Here is a 24,710-nt window from a genome sequence, read left to right as displayed (position 1 = left end):
CTCTTGTTGAGCAGCTTGAGATCCAAGATGGGTCGGAGCGCCCCGTCTTTTTTCGGCACGACAAATAGGTTTGAATAAAACCCTGTAAACCGCTCCAATTCGGGCACGGGCACAATCACCCCGGAACTGAGGAGAGAGTCGATGGCCGTAAAGAACCCCGGGACCAAAACTGGATCTCTTGGAGGACGGGATTCGAAGAAACGATCCCGTGGAAGAGAGACGAACGCTATCTTGTATCCTGACGATACAACCTCCCTGACCCAAGCGTCATCTACTGAGGCCAGCCAGACGTCCCTGAAGAGAAGTCGACCTCCCAATTGGAAGGGACCCTCGGGAGTCCGACGATAGTCATGCCGATGTAGACCGTCCAGATCTGGATCTGGATGCTCTGCCCTGGGCAGAGTGGGTTCGCCAGGAAGGAGTGGGCCTGAAGGAAACTTTGTCTTGGCGCGCCTGCGGGCTCTGTTGGTTGGATGGGTTCTCCGCCGTATTGAAACGGCGGAAAGCCCGAAAGGGTCGAAACTGACGCCTGAGTGGAGGTCTGCGAGGCTTGGACTGAGGCAGGAGAGAACTCGTGCCACCGGTGGCGTCCTTAATAAACTGGTCCAGTTGGGATCCAAAGAGGCGCCCTCCCTGAAAAGGCAGATTGGTAAGAGACTTTTTAGAAGACAGGTCCGCCTGCCAGGCCTTGAGCCAAATTGCACGTCGGATTGCCACAACGTTACTTGACGCCTGGACTGCGCAGGATGCGGCATCCAAAGAAGCAGAAAGCAGATAATCCCCCGCATGGGAAATCTGATTGGCGAGATCGGCCAATCGATCTGGTTGTGCTTTCTCTAGGATGCCCTGACAAAGATCCTCTGCCCAAGTAGCTATGGCCTTTGCTGCCCAAGATGAAGCAAAAATTGGGCATACCGCCGTTGAAGCCGCTTCGAAGGCAGACTTCGCTAGGGATTCTATAATCCTATCATTAGAATCCTTTAGAGACACCACGCCTGAAAGCGGGAGAACCGTGTTAGTAGAAAGCCGGGACACGGGCGGGTCGACCGAGGGGGAGGCAGACCAGTTGTCCGTGAGCTCTTTAGCAAACGGGTACAGAACGCCGAGACGCTTTCCTCTTTGAAAGTGTCTGGTCGGATCTCCTTTTTCCCTGGTAAAAATCTTTCCAAACTCGGAATGTAAAGGGAATACCCTGGAGGGTGTTTCCTCCCGTCTGAACGAAACCTCCTGATCTGAGGATTTCGCAGGGGGGTCAGCAATGTCGAAGGTCTGATGGATTGCTGCAATGAGGTTCTGTACAGTAACCCTCATGTTCGCATCCTGGTCCGAATCCAGCTCTAAGATCCCTTCAGATGACCTGTCCGAGAGCGCTTCACCTGACTCGGGAGAGGAGGCCCGGGAGGGAGGCTGCCGAGAAGGACTATGTGGTGACATGGGGCGAGGAGAGGATTCCGGCTGGAGATCCTGCCTGGGTCTTTTGCGACTAACGTTGGCCGACTCAGATGGAACTTCTTGAGGCCTGCTGGACCCTGTAGAGGTGTCCAGGGGTAACTTATCCAGAACGGCTACTAGGGATTGAGACACCCTGGTGAGATCTGCCACTGACTGATAGAGACGAGGCCCAGCCGGGCATGGAGGGTTCACTCTTGCCTGGGGCCCTAGATGGCTCCTGGGCAGCGTCAGGTTGAATAGGATTGCTACAATCCAGGCAGAGGGAAGGGGACTGACCTGAGGGAAGTTTGCGATTGCAAGAAGAGCATGCAAAGAACTTGACTAGAGTGCAGGGGAGAGCCGCAGGGCGGTTACGGTCAGATTTGGAGTTAGACATAGTGAAACCTGAGGTAGTGCCCGAAGGTTGGGGAACAGGGAGCAGAGAAGGGTGTCAGCCTGCAGATGCAGAGCTACTCACGGTCCAGTGACCCCAGAGACGAAGGTATCCACCTCTCTGCAGATGCAGGACAGCGCGATATTCGGCTGGCAGGCCCAAGGAGCGATATCCGGCTGACAGGGGCGTCCGGCTGTGCAGCTGCAAAGATGGCGACCGCCTGAGATGAAACCGGGAAAAACGCGTTCCCAGGGGAAGAAGGAGGGCGGAGCTAAGCGCCTGCTGAATCCGGTGCCGCGCCTGGCCAGGAACAGGCTGAGAAGACGGTGGGAGGGCCTGGAACGGGCGGGAGAGAAGCCCGCTTAGAAGAAAGGGGCAGAGGGGCGGGGGGCGTGGCCGCGACGTTAAGGTAGGCCCGATAGAAGCCGGGGCCTAAATTAGTAGCGGCGGTCGCCTGTCAGCCCGGGGTCGGCACGGAGGTGCCGCAAAGTGAGCGCCGCCGCGAGAGGACCCTGAAATACCCGATCGGAGAGTCGGGATAGAAGAGGGCGGTGAAGGGGCTGGCTGTAGGAGCAGGATGGGCGCAGGAGTTTGCAGCGCCACCGCATCCCTGCTCCAGGGAAGACGCTGCAAACGTGCCCTCGGGGAGGAATGCTGCAGGCCAAAGGGTCCCCATACTTACCCGTCCCGAGGAAAGTACCTATACATGAAGAGTCTGCGTCTCAACCAACCGATAGGCTCTGGTAGGCGAGTGGGTGGGAGACTGGCGACGAGGACCCTCTGGATCGCTGACACATCTTCGTGTTGGCGTCCGCCTGGAAGGCTGGTGGTCCTGCTACGGAGAACTGTGAGGATACGGGGTGGCAGTACACGCCGTACTCACAGACTCCTTGTGGGAGTACAGATGTGACCATTCACACTGTATCCCTCTGGGAAAACCTGAAAAGGAACGATGCACATCGAGGTAGATATGGGTCTAATTAAAGACCCGTGTCCACCTCCTACTGACACCAAGCTAAACTGAGGAATTCCCTGCCGGTCGGTGAGGTGTACACTGCGGAGGAGGAGCTAACCTTTTTTTTGTGCATAGTGTCAGCCTCCTAGTGGCAGCAGCATACACCCATGGTCTCTGTGTCCCCCAATAAGGCGAACGAGAAATAAAAGTTATATTTTATCCTACCATTGGACTGATCGCTGCAGAAACATTGCTAATATAGATAGATAGAATATCTCTATTTTTTTTAAAAACTTAGACAAGAGGTGCCGGTCCAGCGCTGAAATGCTGGGAAAATAAAGAACCACTTTGGAACACAAAAGTCTTCTGCTTTACCGCAGCACAGCCGGTACAACATATTGTTGTCGTCATCTACTATTATACGTCTTGAAGACAATTCTCGCCTCTAGTCACGGGGACGTCATAGTGGTTATACGCGCCTACAGGCGTTACGTCTTCTCACAACACCGCCAGGTGAGTGCATACTCCTGCCCTTCACTATATCTACCAAGTGATATGGCTTTACAAGTTTTATCCCTCACACAGCTCTTTTTAAAGGATTTATGACTTTTGGTGCTAGAAAGTCTCAATTACTGTTTAAAGGGAACCTGTCATGTGATTCATGCTACGTAAACTGTGGGCTGCGTTGACTGCGGCCAGACATTCTGAAATGCTCCGACTAGACTAGTCTTTGGCCGACTCTTCCCAGCACTGCTAAAGGTGACTGTCAGGCCTCTCTCTACGTACATGAGAAGGAGAAACATGTACAAGAGAATTTTTATGCCACATTCCTGCTCCGCGTTAGCCAATTTAAAGAAACTGAAGCAAAAATATCAGCCAATAACACGGGACAAAAAAAAAAAAAAGAACAGTGTCTTGAAGACATCGCAAATGACGACATGGCAACTAAACTTCTACAACAATGTGTACGCTCGACATATGGGAATGCAACGCAATATTATCCTAGTAAACAGACGCATTCAGTTTCTATAAAAGCAACATTTATTCGTCCATGTCTATTATTTTCTACTCGGTAAGAGCAGAAGACCTAAGGTCATCAATTGTCCATTCCGGTAAAATGATCCTTGGACTTGCAGATTGCGCTCGTTCCTGCTGTTCGAGCACTAGCAATTAAAACATGGGCTGAGCGTCTTTCATCATATAAGTGGAGCCCAAAGTCGCGGATGTCCTTGCAAAAGAAGAGACTAAATGGATTTAATGTAAATTTTTTTATTTATTTTTTTTTTTAACATTCATCCTACAAAAGAGTCAGCAGTCTAAACCTACTTTATGGTAAATGAATAGTGGTTGAAACGTGAATGTTTTGTAGCTACCAGACACATTCAATTTTCCATATACCGTAGTTATTTATATTAAAATGGGGAAAAAAAAAAAAACCAAAAAAAAAAAAAAAAAAACAGAAATCTTGCTATTTTCACACCGAATGCTAAATCTAATACCAGATCCTTCTCGTTCTGTTCAAAGCAGTCATTATCATCACAGATCGGATTGCAATTAAGTGTAAAGACCCCTGTAACATCAGATAAAAGTCAGACGAACGCTCTGATTTTGGTGCGTTTAAGGCTGAGTGCACACGTTGCGGATTGTAAGCGTTTTTGAAGCGTTTCAAAAACGCAACCCATTGAATTAAATGGCACTCCGCAATGCTGTGATAATGCTGCGTATTTTCCTGCAGCGGAATCGCACAGCAGAAAAATCCACAGCATGCTCATTCCTTGAGCGGAATCGAGGCGATTCCGCACAAATAGGAATGCATTGATCGGCTTACTTTCCCACCATGCGCAAAGTAAGCGGATCATGTGCGGATGGTACCCAGGGTCTGGAGTAGAGGAGAGTCTCCTCCAGGCCCTGGGTACCATATCCCTGTTAAAAAAAAAAAAAAAAAAAGGAATTAAAATAAAAAAATCGTGATATTCTCACCTTCTGGCGGCCCCCGCAGCCTTCCCAGGCCTCAGCGATGCTCCCGGCAACTCCCGTTCCCAGCGATGCCTTGTGACAATGACCTGTGATGAGCAGTGGTCTCGCGTGATGCTACGTCATCTGGGGTCAGTCGCAAGGCATCGCTGGGAACAGGAGTTGCCGGGAGCATCGCGAGGATCGGGAAGGCTGCGGGGGACGCCGGAAGGTGAGAATATCACGATTTTTTTTTTTTTTTTTTTTAAATTATTTTGTAACAGTCTTTTACTATTGAGGCTGCATAGGCGGCCTCAATAGTAAATAGTTGGTCACACTTGTCAAACACTATGTTTGACAAGAGCGACCAACCTGTCAGTTTCCCAAGCGATGCTACAGATAGTTTTGAAAATGCAAGCATTCTGCAAGCTAATTACGCTTGCATAACGCTAGTGTTTAGTGGGAATACGCAAGCCAATTCTGCATGCATATTTCTCGCGGCAGGGATTTGCGGAATTGCCGCAGAAATCTCCGCCGCAACTCCGAACGTGTGCACATAGCCTAAGAGGGATCTCAGTAGGATTAACCCTCATAAGCCGTCTATATGCAGAAAGAAAAACAAAACTATAACTTAAGATTGGCGATCCAATGCTTTATTCTAGAGAAATCCATGTTTTTCTTAATGTGTAAATTAACTGGTAAGATCTATGGGGCCGGACATACGTAGATCTCCCTGAAAATCTGCCTCCAGAGACTGTTATACATGAACCGGTGTGAGATATGTAGATCAGGAGAGCAGGCTGTCAGTCATTACATGTCTCACACTGGTAACTCCTCCTTTCATTTACAATAAGCTCTGCAGGAAGATTCTATGTCTGGCCCATAGATCTTAACAGCTCATTGACATATTAAGAAAATCATGGGATTTCTCTAGAATAAGATATCGGATTGCAGATACCAAGGTATCATTTTATTCAACTTTCTAAGACATACATGCCCATATAGACAGATTATGCCTGTTTCACACTTCCGTTTTTGACCATCAGTCAAAATCCGCCGTTTTTGCAAAAACGGATCCGCCATTTTTTTTGGCGGATCTGTTTTTTTACCATTGACTTGCATTACCGGCGGATCTTGACAGATAGCCATCCGTTGGATCCGTTTTTTTGCGGATCCATCAATTTTTTTTGCGGCCGCCGAGATGCCTGGACGGACCATGTAACGTTTTTTGTACTGCAGGATCCGCATTTTTATAGAGCGCATGCCCGGAGGAATGAAGTCAGGAGGAAATTTAACCCCGAAATCATTTCTGGCGGCCAGAGGGAAAAAAAAAATTCTCTCTCTCTCTCTGCGGTTCCTTTAAAATTCTTCATTCAGCGGATCCGTCAAAAAAACGGATCCGGTGGCATCCGTTCACATCAGTTAGGAACGAATCCGCTTTCAACCTTTTTGGCGGATTTTAACTGATACAAAAAACTGAAGTGTGAAACAGGCCTTAGGAGGGTTCATGCTAATGAGCCCTTTAAAGAAGCACTCTCACAAATTTTTTTATTGCCTAAACCTATGTAAATGTATATATAGTTTACTGTGGTAATATACCCAATGACCGCCGTTTTTCCCAGTTACCAGTGCAGCTTCGGTCCTCTCCTCACTTACGTGACTTCTATTCTGGCTCTCTGGCTCACTCCGGGGTCTATGCCTGCTACAATTTACATCTATGGAGCCCAGATCTGAGCCTTGTTGTAATGCTTCATATACTTACTTTGTAACAGCGACTTCCGGCTCAGAGAGACCCCAGTGTGATCAGGCTGATTGTAAACGCTGTCAGGTGACTGATCAAAGGAGTGGCGCTGGACACTGCGACAGGTGGCGATCAGTGAGTATACTACCAGACTTATGTATACATTTATACAGGTTTAGACACAAACATTTTGAGTGCGCTTCTTTAAGGATCAGGCAGTTGGAATGGAATCACCTGATACTTTTGTTCGGAGGGGAGAAACTTTTGACAAGTCATGATCTCATAGAGAACATAGAAAAGATCGGCTAAGCCGACCGCTCCTGTGTGGGGGACTCGGGAGAGATAGTCATCGGCCAATCAGTGGTTTGGCTGAGTAGAACACATAGGATCCACCATCCATAATAGGTGATGTCACAGCTCATCTTCTCCTCCTTTCCTCACAAAGAACATGGCCAAGATTAGAATATGCCCAGGTCATACTTCTATACAAACAAGTAAGGTATGTGTCAGTCTATTGCTGCTAACGTTCATGCGTTGAACACAAATGAGGAATCTAATACTAGGCCTAGAGACAGTGTAAAAAAGGACAAGATCTTATTTGTGGGTTTTTGATATATAGATCGGATGAAAATTCTAAAAACATTACCGTATTTTTCGGATTATAAGACGCACTTTTGTTCCCCCAAATTTTGGGGGAAAGTGGAGGGTGCATCTGTAGAGGAGGGGGGAGGGGGCGGCTCTGGTATGGCGTCAAGGGGCTGGGGTTTTCTGGCTGTGGGCTGCAGAGACAGCGGGTAGTCAGTGCTCCCTCTCATTAGGCTCATGTAATATTCACTGCAGCCGCTGTCCATCACCTCGGTGCTGAAGCCGCGCCGAGTCGGTGGACAGGGGAGCAGCGCATATTGCATGTGCCTGCACTCTCCCTCCACTGCCTCGTCACTATAGTCACCTTCCTATGATGGCTCCGTGCTCCCAGCTCCCCCCTGGCTCTTCCTGTGTCTGTGCCAATAGGACCTGCGGTCACGGGACTCCCAGTGTGCAGCACTGCGGTCATGTGATGGAAGGTCCTGCAGCTACAATGAAATGCCTGTATGAGCAGCTCCTGGATGTCAGCCCAGACACAGGAAGAGCAGTGGGGGAGCCGGGAGCACGGAGCCATCATTGGAAGGTGAGTTAACTGTTTGTTATTTTATCATGTGCTTGCCAGCAGGAGGGAATATAGGGACGAGGGGGTCGTGTCCATGCCAGCAGGGAGGAATATAGGGACGGGGGGGGCGTGTGCATGCCAGCAGGGGGGAATATAGGGACGGGGGGACCGTGTGCATGCCAGCAGGGGGGAATATAGGGACGGGGGGGGCGTGTGTATGCCAGCAGGAGGGAATATAGGGATGGGGGGGCCGTGTCCATGCCAGTAGGGAGGAATATAGGGACGGGGGGACCGTGTGCATGCCAGCAGGGGGGAATATAGGGACGGGGGGGCGTGTGTATGCCAGCAGGAGGGAATATAGGGACGGGGGGCCCGTGTCCATGCCAGCGGGGGGGGGGGGGGGGGGGGAGATATAGGGATGGGGGGGCCGTGTGCATGCCAGCAGGGAGGAATATAGGGACGGGCGGGCCGTGTTCATGCTAGCAGGGGGAATATAGGGACGGGGGGCCGTGTGTATGCCAGCAGGGGGGAATATAGGGGGGGCCATGACCGTGTGCATACCAGCAGGGAGGATATAGAGACGGGGGGCCGTGTGCATGCCAGCAGGGGAAAATATAGGGACGGGGGGGCGTGTGCATGCCAGCAGGGGAAAATATAGGGACGAGGGGGGCGTGTGCATGCCAGCAGGGGGGAATATAGGGACGGGGGGCCATGTGCCAGCACAAGGGGGCCAAGTACCAGGATGGGTGTTATATAGATACTAGGATGATGAGGGACATTATATAATTTGAAAGACGGACACTAGCATTATAAGACACACCTCCATTTAACATTAAAAAAAAAATTTCCTTTTCGTCCTATAATCAGGTGCGTCTTATAAAGCGAAAAATACGGTAGCTAATAAGAGCAAAAAATAAATAAATAAATAAATCGGTTGTTGCCCCTTTAAAATAAATGGGTCAGATCAGGTATAAACTCTAAAATGAAGAGAAAAATCTCAGGTCTTGACATGTAATTTCACAGTATATTCAAATAATAAAACAGTCGTGAGGGTCTGGCATCCAAGACAAATACTGCTGAATGCGGTGTCGGGGCTCATGTGCAGCGCTGAATGAAAGCACCCAACCAACTCTAATCTACAATGCTCCTGATGTGCCCCTTGAGGAAAAAAAAAAAAAATCACCAATGAATAACAATTACCCCCTACTGTGCACCCCAAAGATAAAAATCTGCCCCACATGGTGCCACTGAATAAAAATACAACTAAAAATGGGCTTAGAGTTTAGAAAAATTGCCCCACACTGTGTACCCAGAATATAAGGCTTGACCCATCATGTGCTCCTGAATAAAAATGCCCCACACTGTGTTCTTTGGTGTAAGCAATGTATCATTGTGGCACAGAATAAAAATACCGGTATGTCCCATAATGTGCCCTACTGATAGAGAGTACCGCTGTCTTCGCTCTACACCCCAAGTTGTGCATCAATTGAGGTTTGTACTGCTACATCCTGACCATTCTGAATCTGTGGGGCCCAATTAATGCAGAAAATTTCAATAACTGGTGCCAGTGGGTTTTTTGGGGAGGCGCATGAATGCTGTACGGTAAATCTGCAATCAGACTATGGCCGATCTCTTTCCCATACCAATAGCATTCAATACACAACCCCATGATAGGTAATTGAGTATTAGGAATATCATGACACGTACCAGTGTAAAGCTGCCAGCACCAACACGTTCCTCAGAGGCCATCCAGGGTATTGTGCTAAAGTGCTTGGGTCATATACTCCCAGTGTTACCTAGAGGAAAAGGGACATGAATACTGTTAGGTCCTGAAGGCAGATACGGCATCACTATTTGCAGTAAAGGTAGAAAATATAAAGTATATAATATATTTTAGTGCATTATAATGCAGACATATTGTGAGCCCCAATGGGGACAGTGATATTGACTGTAAAGCGCTGTGGAAACTATTGGCGCTATATAAGCTCAAGAGTCCAAGTGTATTCCAACTCCACCCACCCAGCCTGACTATTGCAGCTCCTACCGAGCAGTGGGAGATCTCAGCAGGGAGGAGGGACACTGAGGATTTGTCAATCAGGATAGGTGGGTGGTGAAAACTTTTATAAAAAAATTGTATGCAGCCATTGTGACATGGGTATTCAAAGTAATTACACCAGTCACAACAGGTGTACCAAATCTTCCATGTTGGATCCTGTCATATTTGTTTTTGGTCCTTAAGTGTTTGCCATGTTGACCCACGACCAGGACTGTTTGTGAAGGGGGCTGGCTGTGTACTCATTTCAATAGCTAAGCTAATGAAATAGTTAGCCCCCTTCACAAACAGTTTGGGTCACAAGTCATCAAAGGAAAAGCTGTAAGGAGGGTCAAGCTGCATGAACCCAGGATGGACAGCAGGCGACAGCACCATCTGGACTATTTGAACTATATTAATAATTCATATAAAACTTACTAGTTAAAGCTCATGTAAGACTATTTGTTTAGTTTAAAGGGAAGCTATCAGAAAATGGCCAACTGTTTAAATCAGGTTTGCGTTTTATATGTATTTTTGAAAATGTTGGCAATTATTTTATTTTATATCACAATTAGTGATGAGCGAGTATACTCGTTGCTCGGGTGATCTCCGAGTATTTGGAGTGCTCGGAGATTTAGTTTGCCGCCTCAGCTGCATGATTTGTGGCTGCTAGACAGCCTGAATACATGTGGGAATTCCCTAACAAACAGGCAACCCCCACATGTATTCAGGCTGTCTAGCAGCCACAAATCATGAAGCTGCATCGACAGGAACTAAATCTCTGAGCACGCCAAAATACTCGGAGGAAACCTGAGCAACGAGTATACTCGCTCATCACTAATCACAATCTTTATTAACCAGTTCAAGACCAGCCATTTACCTGACTAGGCACATTTTTGTCTTTGTACATGTGGTTTATAAAAGTTATTTTTTTCTCGCTTGGATAGTCAAATAATTTTTTGTATCTTCTTTAAGTGAGGCCTAATGTTATTTTTATACTCAATCATTTTTTTTTGCCAATATTTGGTCAATTTTGTGGGAAATTTATGAGTTTTTAATTGTATCTATTTTAACTAAAATACATTTTAACATTTGCTACCCTGTTACAATCATTGTTGTATACTGGACATTTTTTTCCCTGACAGGGGCGAGTCTAGTAACAGCAATTTAGATTGTCAGAGGTTTTTATTTAGTTTTTGCTGCTTTTTATTTATTACATATCGTGTCACAACCACAAATTCAAAAAAGACGTTTTGGGAGCATTTCAACATTTAAATACTTTATTTTTTTAATCGGATTAACCCTGTAACTATGACTGGTATATGAGCCTCAGTTACAATGGAAATTTAGCATTCGAGGCAGTGACGTAACATGAAGCTTGTGGGCCCCAGTGTAAAATCTCCAATGAGGCCTCCAATTATCACAGCTCTTTAATAGTAATAGTCTTTTCCTATGGGGCAGAAGTGTCTTTGGGGCCTGCGATTGCAACCCCCTGCACTCGTTAGGGTATGTGCACACGTTGCGGATTCGTGTGCGGAATTTCCGCACGGAATTTTCCGCACGGAATCTGCTATTTTTGGCAGAGTCCGCAGGTCAAAATTCACACGTTTTACCTGCGGATTTGGGCTGCGTTTTTACACCTGTAGATTCCTATAATGGAATGGGTGTAAAAACGCTGCGCAATCTGCACAAAGAATTGACATGATGCGGAAAATAAACCGCTGCGTTTCTGCGCGGATTTTTCCACAGCATGTGCACAGCGGTTTTTATTTCCCATAGATTTACATTGTACTGTAAATCACTAGGAAATCTGCAGCGGATCCACAGCAAATCCGCAACGTGTCCACATACCCTTATGGTTACTCCCCTACCTTGAGCTGTATGGCAGAGCTGACTGGGTCCCAGCAGCTCCTGTTCTCTCACTACACCCAGCGATCATGACTGCTGGGTCCAGAAAAGGAAGCACTGTCAGTGCTCCCTCTGCCTTCACAATGACCTTTTGACATGCTCAATAGATGATTCAATACTAAAGAAAGGGTCAGTCTGTACATTACGTCTAATGCATGTGCGAGTTTTCTGAAACAACGAGAAGTTAACCCCTTCACTCCCAGGGCCATTTTCCTTTTTTCTTTCCCTCACCTTCTTCCAAGAGCCATAACTTATTTTTCAGTCAATATAGATGTATGAGGGCTTGTTTAAATCAGTCATCATGTGCGGGTAAAGATGCGGGCTCACACGCAAGTTGGGAACACGACATATGACATAAATATACGTCATATGTCGTGAAGGGGTTAAAGTCTACAAAAGCCTCAGTGGATAATGTGAAAATACTTGCAACGACAAACTTACCAAAAAGTTGCAACCAGACGGTCCAACAATAGATATATGTGGTGGATAACAATATGTCCTATTAGGCACTATTGAACCGTAGTGCACCCTTCCTTACGGTGGAGGTTGGCACCCTATCTTGAACACAAAGTGGCACGCCCGCTCAACTTCGGCTAGCCCTGAGTACACCCTAAAAATCCCTGGCTGTACAACGGGACGCAAGGTATACACTATCAAGGTTCAAACCAATGTGCCGCGATGGTGAGCTATAAAGGATATGGTGTACAGGGTATAATAAACAGTGAACCAAAGGAGATGTGACCAAATAATGGTTGTCTATAGCAGGGTTCCCCAACTCCAGTCCTCAAGGCCCACCAACAGATCATGTTTTCAGGATTTCCTTAGTATTGCCCAGGTGATAATTGCATCACCTGTACAATACTAGGGAAATCCTGAAAACGTGACCTGTTGGTGGGCCTTGAGGACTGGAGTTGGGGAACCCAGTTCTATAGTACAAACCAAAAAAGTTACCACCTTAAGAGCCCATACAATACACTCCAACCAGAAAAAAACAAAAATGGTCAACCAGATACCCAGATCAAAAGAAAGAAAAAACACAAATATTGGATAAAGACTCAAATAGGTGGGGGGGGGGGGGGGGGGGGGGGGGAGTATGGCAGGGGAAGGCATAAGCTACATCACCCTCCACTTTCCCTATATGCATTTCCCTACCTTGCTGCGGAGGTTGGCAACCCTAGATAATCACACAAGTGGCGCTCACGCTCACCGTCGGCTCACTCTCCCTGAACACCAATCCTATCAACTCTCCATGACCCAAAGTGCACTGGGGAAAGGAGGGAAGGGGGGGGAGGGAAGAATGAAGTTAAGTCAAACTTTTAGGTGATAGGAATAGAAGGAGAGCCCCAAGTCACATGGACTAATAAACTGGTGCGCTAAAGTGGCAGATAAGTACTAATTCATCTGACGGCTTACTCACCTTGTCTTTATCTGTATGGATTTCTGTGAATTTACACAAAGGAGACATTGAAAAAGTCTCCCCTGTGGAACGGATTAGGAAATAAGGTTGCGGCGCACCTCCTTCACCTTGGCAGAAATCATCATAGGATTTCTGAAATTCTAGCACCTATAGGAAGAGAACAAAATCACTGGTGTTAAAACCGGATACTTCCTCCCTCCACCCAACCTCCCCCCAAAAAAAATAAAATAAAAAAATAATTTTAAATAGAAATATAAACTACATTCATCACAATCAGGAGTAATTCACATAACCGTACAGCTGTCATAATTTATTGTCTCTAATACAAGCGTTTCACAATTTCTGTGTTTTTGTTTGTCTATAGTTTCTCAAATGATGTATCTGGGGAGTTTCTTGGCCAAGGATCCAAAATGTCAATGTTTTGTTCACTGAGCCACTTCATTATTCAAAAGCCGAATCCTGTTTAGGAGATGGTCTTTGGCTTCTGCTGGGGTTTCTTGGCGGGCTGCAGTGTTTTTCAGATTGAAATAACCACTGTTTGAACTTCTTGATGATCCAATAAATGGTTGATTTAGGGTCAATCTTACAAATAGCAATGTCCTTGCCTGTAAAGCCCTTTCAACCCAAAGCAATGATGGCTGCACAGGTTTCCTTCCAGGTAACCCATCAAAAGAGGAAAGAACCATGCATATTAGGCACACACCCAAGATATTGAAGAAAAATATATGCAAGTTTTATTGGTAGGCAAAAACCCACAATAAAAACATTTAAAAGACCAAACATCACTCGTAGTTCCATAACACTATAGTGTATCATAATACGATATCATATTCAAATGACAGAAACATATCTAAAACGACACCCCCATATACATACAATAATTGCACATCAAATAAACAAAACCCTGATCTGGGCTTCCCCAGAAAATCAGATAGTGGCAACCCCCCCCTTCTAAAAGGCCACAGTAAGCCTATTTAATGCTGTGGGGAAGCTAACATAGATATCCCATTGAAGCAAGAAAAAAAAATCTCCCTTAAGGCATAAAGTTAGAGAGGGAGCTGCCATATAGAGCAGCAAGGAGGAAAGCATGTACGAAGGGGTTAAACAAAAAGCACGTGTGCGCAAAAACAGAACATAATAGTTAGTATACCCGCAATCGGGACAGACATGAGAGGAGAAATAAACGGAGCATAAATACGACCCATAACTAGAGGCCAAGCACAAGGGTGTAGGGAGCACTATCAAGCATATATCAGGTCTGTCCCGACTGCGGGTATGCTAACTACTATGTTCTGTTTTCCTTTTGCGTGCACGTGCTTTTCATGCGGACCCTTAGTGTGGTATGGCTCTCCAAGATATATGTGCCAGCCTTTAATTGATGTTACCGACCGCTTTTCGCGCAGTATGCATCTCAATAACATTTCTCCCTCTGAGAAGTTGACTCTTTGCGCAAGCGTGAGCCTCCGACTTACGTCACTGGCTTCCTCATACTTGTGCACTACATATCTTCAAAGCCGTTTCCTCTCCCCCCCCCCCCCAGGGAATCCTTATCTACAGCACATGCGCCTATCCTGGCCAGGATAGATTTTCTGGTATTTACCACCCCATGTTTACACACCCCTTACTTGTTGTGCCTGATCTCTCTTTCCTACACTTCCCCTGACAAAGCTGCGCTCTACAGCGATACGCGTGGGGCTTCCCAAATCACTCTGGTCCCGGGACTACTGTTCTCTCGACTCTTAGACTCCTGACGCTCTGCAGTGGACTGCCTTATATGGTGATATGATTGCTATTTCAGCCTTCTTGTTTAACCCCTTGGTACATGCTTTCCTTCTTGCTGCTCTATATGGAAGCTCCCTCTATAACTTTATGCCTTAAGGGAGATTTTTTTCTTCTTGCTTCAATGGGATATCTATGTTAGCTTCCCCACAGGATTAAATAGGCTTACTGTGGACTTTTAGAAGGGAGGGGGGGGTTGCCACTATCTGATCTTCTGGGGACGCCCAGAACAGGGTTTTGTTTATTTGATGTGCAATTATTGTATGTATATGGGGGTGTCGTTTTAGGTATGTTTCTGTCATTTGAATATGATATCGTATTATAATACACTATAGTGTTATGGAACTACGAGTGATGTGTTTGGTCTTTTAAATGTTTTTATTGTGGGTTTTTGCCTACCAATAAAATTTGCATATATTTTTCTTCAATATCTTGGGTGTGTGCCTAATATGCATGGTTCTTTCGTCTTTTGATGCATTGCTTTATCCTGTGCACTGTGCGGCACCCCTATACATCTAAGGCTTCAGCTATTTTATAATTACGCCCGTTAGTGGTGCTCCCTGTTTCTCTTTATCTTTCCAGGTAACCATCCTAAACAGAAGACGACAATTTGTATCACCAGCCCCCCTTTTAAAGCAACAAGTCAGCTCTTCTAATTCAATCAGCATGACAGAGTGATATCAGCAGCCTTGTCCTCGTTAAGACTTTCCCATGACCAGGTTACTGAAAGGATGTAAGCAGATTATTTTGTGGCAGGGCTAAAATTCAGTAGAAATGAGGTTTATGGGCTTAAGGTAATTTTCATGACAAGGAATGACTTTGCAATGTTTTTGCCATTCATTTGATCACTCCTCATAATTTAGAGTTAATGTAAATTTTCTCTCTCGTTTCTTCACACCAAACATCTGGCAAAGTCAGTCCAAAACACAACTATAAAAGGCAGCAGCGGATGAGAACAGGCACGGCACGTGATGGATCTCAGGATCAAGTTTACAAAAAAGTTATCTTTTCATGAACACTAGATATTTTCTGTAAAGTCTCATCCTTTTTTTTAAAAAAACCCCAAAAAACGCATCTTTCGCATGAGTCATCAATATCACAAGGCTGGACAACACCTTTAAGTTATCGCTACCCGTGTACACACCGGAATGGTTAAAGAAGAGAAGAAACTGAACAAGAGCAATGTATATACAACTCTGGCAAAAATTAAGAGACCACTGCAAAATGTTCAGTTTGTCTGATTTCTCTCTTTATAGGTATATTTTTGAGTAAAATTTAAAATTGCTCTTTTATTCTATAAACTACTGACAACGTCTTCGAATTTCCAAGCAATACATTTTGTATTTAATTTTCAGAAAATGAGAAATGGTCAAAATAAAAAAAAACAAAAAACGCAGAGCTTGCAGACCTCAAATAATGCTAAGAAAACAAGTTCATAATCATTTAGAAACAACAATACTAATGTTTTAACTCAGGAAGAGTTCAGAAATCAATATTTTGTGGAATAACCATGACTTTTAATCACAGCTTTCATGCATCTTGGCATGCTTTCCTCCAGTCTTTCACATTGCTTTTGGGTGACCTTATGAGACTCCTGGTACAAAAATTTAAGCAGTTCTTCTTTGTTTGATGGCTTGTGACTATCCATCTTCCACATGATTACATTCCAGAGGTTTTCAATGGGGTTCAGGTCTGAAGATTGGGCTGGCCTTGGCAGGATTTTGATGTGGTGGTCCTTCATCCACACATTGATTGACCTAGATGTGTGGCATCACGCATTGTCCTGCTGGAAAAAACAGTCCTTAGAGCTAGGAACATTGCCTGAGCAGAAGAAATAAACGGTTTTCTCGTTCGCCTTATTGGGGGACACAGAGACCTTGGGTGTATGCTGCTGCCACTAGGAGGCTGACACTATGCACAAAAAAAGGTTAGCTCCTCCTCCGCAGTGTACACCCCACCGACCGGCAGAGAATTCCTCAGTTTAGCTTAGTGTCAGTAGGAGGTGGACACGGGTCTTTTATTAGACCCATATCTACCTCGTCGTGCGTCGTTCCTTTTCAGGTTCTACGGAGGGATACAGAGTGAAAAGTCACATCTGTACTCCCACATGGAGTCTGCAAGTACGGCGTGTACTGCCACCCCGTATCCTTGCAGTTCTCCGCGGCAGGACCAGCCAGACGGACGCCGACACCAAGACGTGCCAGCGACTCCAGGGGTCCTTGTCGCCAGTCTCCCTCCCACTCGCCTACCAGAGCCTGTCGGTTGGATGTGACGCAAGACTTCTTCAGACAGGTAACGGATCGTGGATGGGTGAGTATTTTTTTTTTTTTTTTTTTTATTTATTTACCTGACTGCCCATTCCCGACGGTCGCCTCTTCAATGGTCACAGGGGAACCCCGGTTGTAGGCGCTGCGGTCGCTCGCAGTCGCCACAAGGCTATAGGCAGCTCAATGTTGCTGGGCATCCCCCCCTTCCCTCCCCCCTTTCTGGGGACAGGGAGCACAGGGTTTTTTCCCATTGGGAGCGGCTTGCGACTGCGGCGTCCCACTTTTTCGGACCTCCGCGCCGACCCCCTGCTGACAGGCGGCCGCCGCAACTAATTTAGGCCCCAGCTTCAGTTCGGGCCTACCGCTGCGTCGCGGCCACGCCCCCCGCCCCTTTCTTCTAAGCGGGCTTCTCTCCCGCTCTTCCCAGGCCCTCCCACCGCCTGTCCTTCACCTGCCCAGCCTGTTATTGGCTAGAGGGCGGTGAATTGTTAACCCTGCGTGGTGCTCCGCCCTCCCTCCTCTCCTGAACACGCGCTTTTTCTCAGGAAGGCACCATTTTCCCCAGCCTGTTAGCCGGGCACCAGCTCCTCACTGGATAGCATCTTCTCCAGCTGGTTTTTTCAGGAGGTCTGTCGGCCGGATTTCGCTCTGAACTGACAGGTCGCAGAGCATCGCTTCTGGGGACACCGGTCCATGAGTAGCTCTGCACTGCAGACTGACCCTTCTCCTCCCTCTGTCCCCCAACCTTCCGGCATTACCTCAGCTTTTCACTATGTCCAAGTCTGATCGTACCCGCTCTACCGCCGACCCTGCACTTTAGTCAAGTACTTTGCATGTTCTTCGTGCAATCGCAAACTTCCCTCAGGCCAGTCCACTCCCCTCTGCCTGGATTGTAGCAATCCAATTCAGCCTGACGCCGTCCAGGAGCCATCTGCGGCCCCAGGTGAGAGGGAGCCCCCCATGCCTGGCTGGGCCTCCTCGCTATCTCAATCAGTGGCAGACCTCACCAGGGTGTCTCAGTCCCTGGTGGCCGTTCTTGATAAGTTGCCCCTGGACTCTTCAGCAGGGCCAAGCAGGTCCCAAATTGTTCCATCTGAATCAGCCAGCGGTAGTCGGAAAAGACCCAGGCAAGATTCCCAGCCGGAATCCTCTCCTAGTCCCATCTCACCGCATAGCACTTCTCACCAGCCTCCCTCTCGGGCCTCCTCTCCCGAGTCAGGGGAAGCGCTTTCGGACAGGTCATCTGAGGGGATTTTAGAGCTGGATTCAGACCAGGATGCAAGCATGAAGGTCACAGTGCAGGACCTCATTGCTGCAATCCATCATACCTTCGATATTGCTGACTCCCCTGCGAAATCCTCAGATCAGGAGGTTTCGTTCAGACGGGCAGAAACTCCCTCCAGGGTTTTTCCTTTCCATTCCGAGTTTGGGAAAATTTTTACCAAGGAAAGAGAGGATCCGACCAGATGCTTTCAAAGAGGAAAACGTCTCGGCATACTCTACCCATTTGCTAAGGAGCTCACGGACAACTGGTCGGCCTCTCCCTCGGTCGATCCGCCCGTCTCCAGGCTATCCAATAACACGGTTCTCCCGCTTTCAGGCGTGGCGTCCCTAAAGGATTCTAATGACAGGATTATAGAATCCCTGGCGAAGTCTGCCTTTGAAGCGGCTTCAGCGGCGGTGTGTCCAATCTTTGCTTCATCCTGGGCAGCAAAGGCCATAGCCACGTGGGCAGACGACCTTCGGCAGGGCATCTTAGATAAGGCGCAACCGGAGCATTTGGCCGATCTCGCCAATCAGATCTCCCATGCTGGGGACTACCGTATCTTCTCTCCGCTTCCTTGGATGCTGCATCCTGTGCAGTTCAGGCGTCAAGCAACGTTGTTGCAATTCGACGTACAATTTGGCTAAAGGCATGGCAAGCGGACTTGTCTTCTAAAAAGTCCCTCACTAACCTGCCTTTTCAGGGGGTGCGCCTCTTTGGGTCTCAATTGGACCAGATTATTAAGGACGCCACCGGAGGCACGAGTTCACTCCTCCCTCAGTCCAAGCCTCGCAGACCCCCACTAAGGCGTCAGTTTCGACCCTTTCGGACTTTCCGCCGTTTCAATACGGCGGACAACTCCTCCAGTCAACAGAGACTGCAGGCTCGCCAGGAGAGAAAGAAAGTTTCCTTCAGACCCACTCTTTCCTGGCGACCCCACTCCTCCCAGGGCAGACCGTCCAGATCTAGATCTGGACGATCTACTTCAGCATGACTATCATCGGGCACGCGAGGGGCCTTTCCAATTGGGAGGTCGACTTCTTTCCTTCAGGGACGTTTGGCTGGCCGCCGTGGAGGACGCCTGGGTCAGGGAGGTCGTATCCTCAGGATACAAGATAGAGTTCGTCTCTCTCCCACTGGATCGTTTCTTCGAATCCCGGCCTCCAAAGGATCCAGCCTTGATCCCGGGGTTCTCTACGGCTATCGCCGCTCTCCTCAGTTCCGGGGTGATTGTGCCCGTTCCCGAATCGGAGCGCTTCACGGGGTTCTACTCGAACCTGTTTGTAGTGCCGAAAAAAGACGGCGCAGTTCGACCCATCTTGGATCTCAAGCTGCTCAACAAGAGGGTCCGCCTTCGCCACTTCCGCATGGAGTCGCTTCGCTCGGTCATCGCCTCCATGGAGGAGCAGGAATTCATGTGCTCAATAGACATCCAAGATGCCTATTTACATGTTCCAATTTTCTCCGGACATCAGAAGTTCCTGCGCTTTGCGATTCGACAGCACCACTACCAGTTTGTCGCACTGCCCTTCGGTCTTGCCACCGCTCCCAGAGTCTTCACGAAGATCATGGCTGCGTTGATGGCTTTGTTGAGAGTCAGAGGCCTCGTTCTTTTCCCGTACCTAGACGATATTCTGATCAAGGCTCCCTCATTCCAACAGGCTCACCAAAGTTTGTCAATCGTCCTGGACACTCTTTCCAATTTCGGGTGGATCGTCAACAGGAAAAAGTCCTGTCTGGTTCCTACCCAACGCCTGGTCTTTCTAGGTCTTCTGTTCGACACTCGTCGGTCAAGGGTCTTTCTCCCACAAGAAAAGATTCTCTCTCTGCAGCAGGAAGTACGATCGCTGCAGACCTCGCGATTCCCATCCCTCCGTACAGCCATGAGGGTCCTGGGAAAGATGGTGGCGGCGATAGAGGCAGCTCCCTTTGCCCAATTTCACACCAGGCCTCTCCAGCAGGCCATTCTGTCGAAGTGGAACAGGTCGCCTCGGTCCCTGGATCGCCCTGTCCATCTTTCTTACCGGATCAAGCGGTCTCTCAACTGGTGGTTGTCGTCACCTCTCATTCTATCGGGTCGATCCTTCTTTCCCATTCACTGGCAGATAGTAACCACAGATGCCAGTCTCCTTGGTTGGGGTGCTGTGTTCCGCAACCACACTGTTCAGGGTCGATGGTCGGATCGGGAATCAGCGCTGCCGATCAACGTTCTGGAGATTCGAGCGATCCATCTTGCTCTGGTCCACTGGGAAAGGCTCCTCAAGGGACTGCCGGTACGGATTCAGACAGACAACGCCACAGCGGTGGCATATGTCAACCGCCAAGGGGGAACACGGAGTGTCTCAGCCCTGGCGGAGGTGTCCAAGATTCTTCGTTGGGCGGAGATTTCCGTTCCGACAATTTCCGCGGTTCACATTCCCGGCGTAGACAACTGGGTCGCCGATTTTCTCAGCCGCGAGGGTCTCGCGGCGGGAGAATGGTCCCTACATCCGGAAGTGTTTCATCTGCTCTGCCTTCGGTGGGGAACCCCGGATGTAGACCTCATGGCGTCTCGCCTCAACAGGAAAGTCCCACAATTCGTGTCCAGGTCTCGGGACCCTCTGCAGTGGGCGCCGACGCCCTGGCCGTTCCTTGGTCCCAGTTCGAACTTCCCTACCTGTTCCCTCCTCTGCCTCTTCTTCCCAAGCTGTTGAAGAAGATCAAGGCAGAAGGACTTCCGGTCATTCTCATCGCCCCGAATTGGCCCAGAAGGTCTTGGTTCGCGGACATTGTCAACCTTCTCGCGGACGCCCCCTGGAAGCTTCCAGACAGAACAGATCTGCTGTCTCAGGGTCCGATTTGCCACCCCAATTCTCGGCCGCTCAATTTAACGGCGTGGCTGTTGAGACCGAGGTTCTGAGACGAGCAGGATTTTCCGACCACGTAATTCAGACCATGATCCGAGCCAGAAAGCCAACATCTTCCAAGATTTACTACCGTACTTGGAAGGCCTATTTCACTTGGTGTGAGACCAATGACGTCGCGCCCATGTCCTTTTCGCTCCCTTCAGTCCTAGCGTTTCTTCAGGCAGGATTGGATGGGGCTTGCCCTCAGTTCCCTGAAGGGTCAAGTTTCGGCGCTGTCCATTCTGTTTCAGAAAACGTTGGCTTCCCGTCCTCAGGTTAAGACCTTTCTTCAGGGCGTGGCTCACACGGTCCCGCCGTACCGGGCGCCCGTGGATCCATGGGATCTTAATCTGGTTCTTGAGGTTCTGCAAGGTCCGCCCTTTGAACCCCTCAGGGATATTTCCCTTTCTCTCCTTTCTTGGAAGGTAGCCTTTCTGGTGGCCATCACCTCCGTCCGGCGCGTGTCGGAATTGGCAGCTCTTTCGTGCCGCTCTCCATTTCTGGTTCTCCACCAGGATAAGGTAGTTCTGCGGCCTCCGCCCTCGTTCCTTCCGAAGGTGGTGTCCTCGTTTCACCTCAACGAGGATATCGTGCTACCGTCCTTTTGTCCGAATCAAACTCATCCCCGAGAGCGGTCCTTGAACAAGCTGGACCTGGTTAGGGCGGTAAGAGTCTATCTGTCTAGGACGACTTCCTTGCGAAAGACAGAGTCTCTTTTCATTATCCCTGATGGAGCGCGGAAAGGTCACCCGGCGTCAAAGGCCACCATTGCTCGCTGGATCAGATCGGCTATCTTGGAAGCCTACCGTGTTAAGCGTCGCGGAGCCCCTCCGGGTATCAGGGCCCACTCTACTCAGGCAGTGGGTGCCTCCTGGGCGGTGCGCCACAGAGCTTCCGCACTGCAGCTTTGCAAAGCTGCAACATGGTCATCGGTTCACACGTTTGTGAAATTCTACAGAGTCCACACCTACGCTTCGGCGGACGCCAGCCTAGGTAGACGAATTCTGCAGGCTGCGGTGGTGAGTCCGCTGGCCTGATGGAAGTTTGTTTCCCACCCCAGGGACTGCTTTGGGACGTCCCAAGGTCTCTGTGTCCCCCAATAAGGCGAACGAGAAAACAGGATTTTTGGGTTGCTTACCGTAAAATCTGTTTCTCGGAGCCTTCATTGGGGGACACAGCACCCTCCAATGTTTTACAGCTACTGTTCTTAATTGGGTTGAATGGTTACAGTTGAGTTGTTTATGTTGTCAACCTATTCTGTTACTTCTCCTACTGCTTTATCACTAACTGAGGAATTCTCTGCCGGTCGGTGGGGTGTACACTGCGGAGGAGGAGCCAACTTTTTTTGTGCATAGTGTCAGCCTCCTAGTGGCAGCAGCATACACCCAAGGTCTCTGTGTCCCCCAATGAAGGCTCCGAGAAACAGATTTTACGGTAAGCAACCCAAAAATCCTGTTTTTTCCAGGAAAACCTTGTATGTAGCTGGATTCATACATCCTTCACAAAGAGTAACCTGCCCAATTCCAGCCTTGCTGAAGCATCTCCAGATCATCACCGATTCTCCACCAAATTTCACAGTGGGTGCAAGACACTGTGGCTTGTACACCTCTCCAGGTCTCCATCTATTAGACGACCAGGTGTTGGGCAAAGCTCAAAATTAGACTCATCAGAGAAGATTACCTTATTCCAGTCCTCTATGGTCCAATCCTTATGCTCTTTAGTAAACCTCAGCCTGGCTCTCCTTTGCTTCTCATTGATGAAAGGCTTTTTTCTAGCTTTACATGACTGGAGCTTTGACTCTAGGAGCCTGTTACAAACTGTTCTTGCCGTGCACTTCACCCCAGCTGCCATTTGCTATTTCTTTTGTAGGTCACTTGATGTCATCCTGCGGTTGCTGAGTGACATTCAAATAAGATGATGGTCATCCCGGTCAGTGGGGAGTTGTTTTCGACCTCTGCTGGTCTGTAGCTTTGTTGTCCAATAAAAAAGGGGGGAAGCCAGCGCTGCCTATGGTCAGAACGCAATGCATAAAGTGCATATGCACATACTGATTTCTAACTGAACTTTAAAATGAGACATTTAGCAAACAATTGATCAATTCTTTGAGCCACCCCGCCACGTCATGGCATTCTCATATGGGGCAGCCCTACTCTAACGTTTTTTTATATTCGCTATGCCATTACTGCCTCCTAAACGTATTAAAAGCAAGACTATATTAAATGCAAAGTGTACCTGAAGCATGGCTGAATCACTCCCATGGCGCCAGAATGGCGAGTGCAGATAAAGGCCGACCAGATCCGGACATGGACATTTCAGATCTGACCTCCACACTACCAATCCAGCAACCACAGATGAAGAGTGAAACAGGCCCAGACACAGGTGTATAATCAAACAGAGCCTGAGGCAGGGTAGGGCTGCTGTATGTGTGTACAGCAGCCTAGATCAATCACAATAAAGACAGATAGTATGGCGTGCATAACCTAGTGGCTGACCACCACTGTTTGCCGTGCGCGCTGGGTTTTGCACGCCATTTCTTTCTGTCTTTATTGTGATTGATCTAGGCTACTGTACACGCATACAGCAGCCCTACCCTGCCCTGCCCTAGACTCTATTTGATTAAGCACCTGTGTCTGGGCCTGTTTCATCTTTCATCTGTGGTTGCTGGTTTGGCAGTGTGGATGTTAGATCTGAAATGTCCATGTCCGGATCTGGTCAGCTTTCATCTGCGCTCGCCCTTCTAGCACCATAGGAGTGATTCAGAAAAGCTTTAGGTACAGTTTGCATTTAATATTATCTTGGTTTTAATACATTTAGGAGGCCGTAATGGCACAGCAAATATAAAAAACGTAGAGTAAGACTGCCCCATATGAGAATGCTTTGGCATGGCGGAGTGGCTCAAAGAATTGATCAATTGTTTGCTAAATGTCTCATTTTAAAGTACAGTTAGAAATTAATATGTGCATATGCATTTTATGTATTGCGTTCTGACCATAGGCAGCGCTGGCTTCTCCCCTTTTTTTTTTAGCTTTGTTGTCCCCAATGTCTGCTGCTTGACCTTGTTGTAATGGACTGCAGTCTTAGAAATTTTAAGGATGGAGGCAACATGACGCTCACTGTATCCCTCTGCTTGTAAAGCCAGAATTGAGCCCTTCTTTTCCTCACTCAAGACTTTTCTTTTCAACTCATTTGGCATGGTTAAGTTAAAAGTTATTTTTCCATTCCTATTACTTTTGGGATATTACTAGCAATTGTTTTGCCATCCAGCTTATCCTATTGCAAGAGGATTGTGAACACCACAGCAGGTTTTTATACTTTCCTTCGTTAAATAAGATTTGGTTCAGGTGATCACCTAATCAGAAGCACATTAAGTAGAATGAGGTGTAGTCTGGTTGGAATTCAACTGACACTGGAATGGAATGGCTGTCAGACATGTAGAGAAGCTGATTTTTATACAACTGTGCAGTGGTCTCTTCATTTTTGCCAGAGCTGTATATATCAATTGGTGATTCATTAATACATATAGTCAATATTCATGAT

General features: G+C 47.8%; 1 protein-coding gene across 4 annotated transcripts in view; it reads right to left on the bottom strand.

Moving 5' to 3' along the window:
- Window positions 1-24,710, bottom strand: part of ATG7 (autophagy related 7) — a 354,904-nt gene that overhangs the window by 276,658 nt on the left and 53,536 nt on the right. For all 4 annotated transcript variants that reach the window (XR_012231861.1, XM_073574239.1, XM_073574238.1 and 1 more), the window contains exons 7-8: window positions 12,979-13,125; window positions 9,329-9,417 (exon numbers count right to left, since the gene is read on the bottom strand). Coding sequence is in view for 3 of the 4 variants with exons in the window: in XM_073574239.1 (XP_073430340.1) it covers window positions 9,329-9,417; window positions 12,979-13,125 (236 nt within the window). In the remaining variant the exon portion in view is untranslated. The remainder of the gene's footprint in view (window positions 1-9,328; window positions 9,418-12,978; window positions 13,126-24,710) is intronic.

This window comes from Dendrobates tinctorius, unplaced genomic scaffold (genome assembly GCF_039654945.1).
Source record: "Dendrobates tinctorius isolate UK_male_01 unplaced genomic scaffold, ASM3965494v1 ptg000038l, whole genome shotgun sequence".
Classification (NCBI taxonomy): domain Eukaryota; kingdom Metazoa; phylum Chordata; class Amphibia; order Anura; family Dendrobatidae; genus Dendrobates; species Dendrobates tinctorius.
Note: the sequence above shows the minus strand (reverse complement) of the source record. Positions and strands in the feature narration are given on the sequence as shown.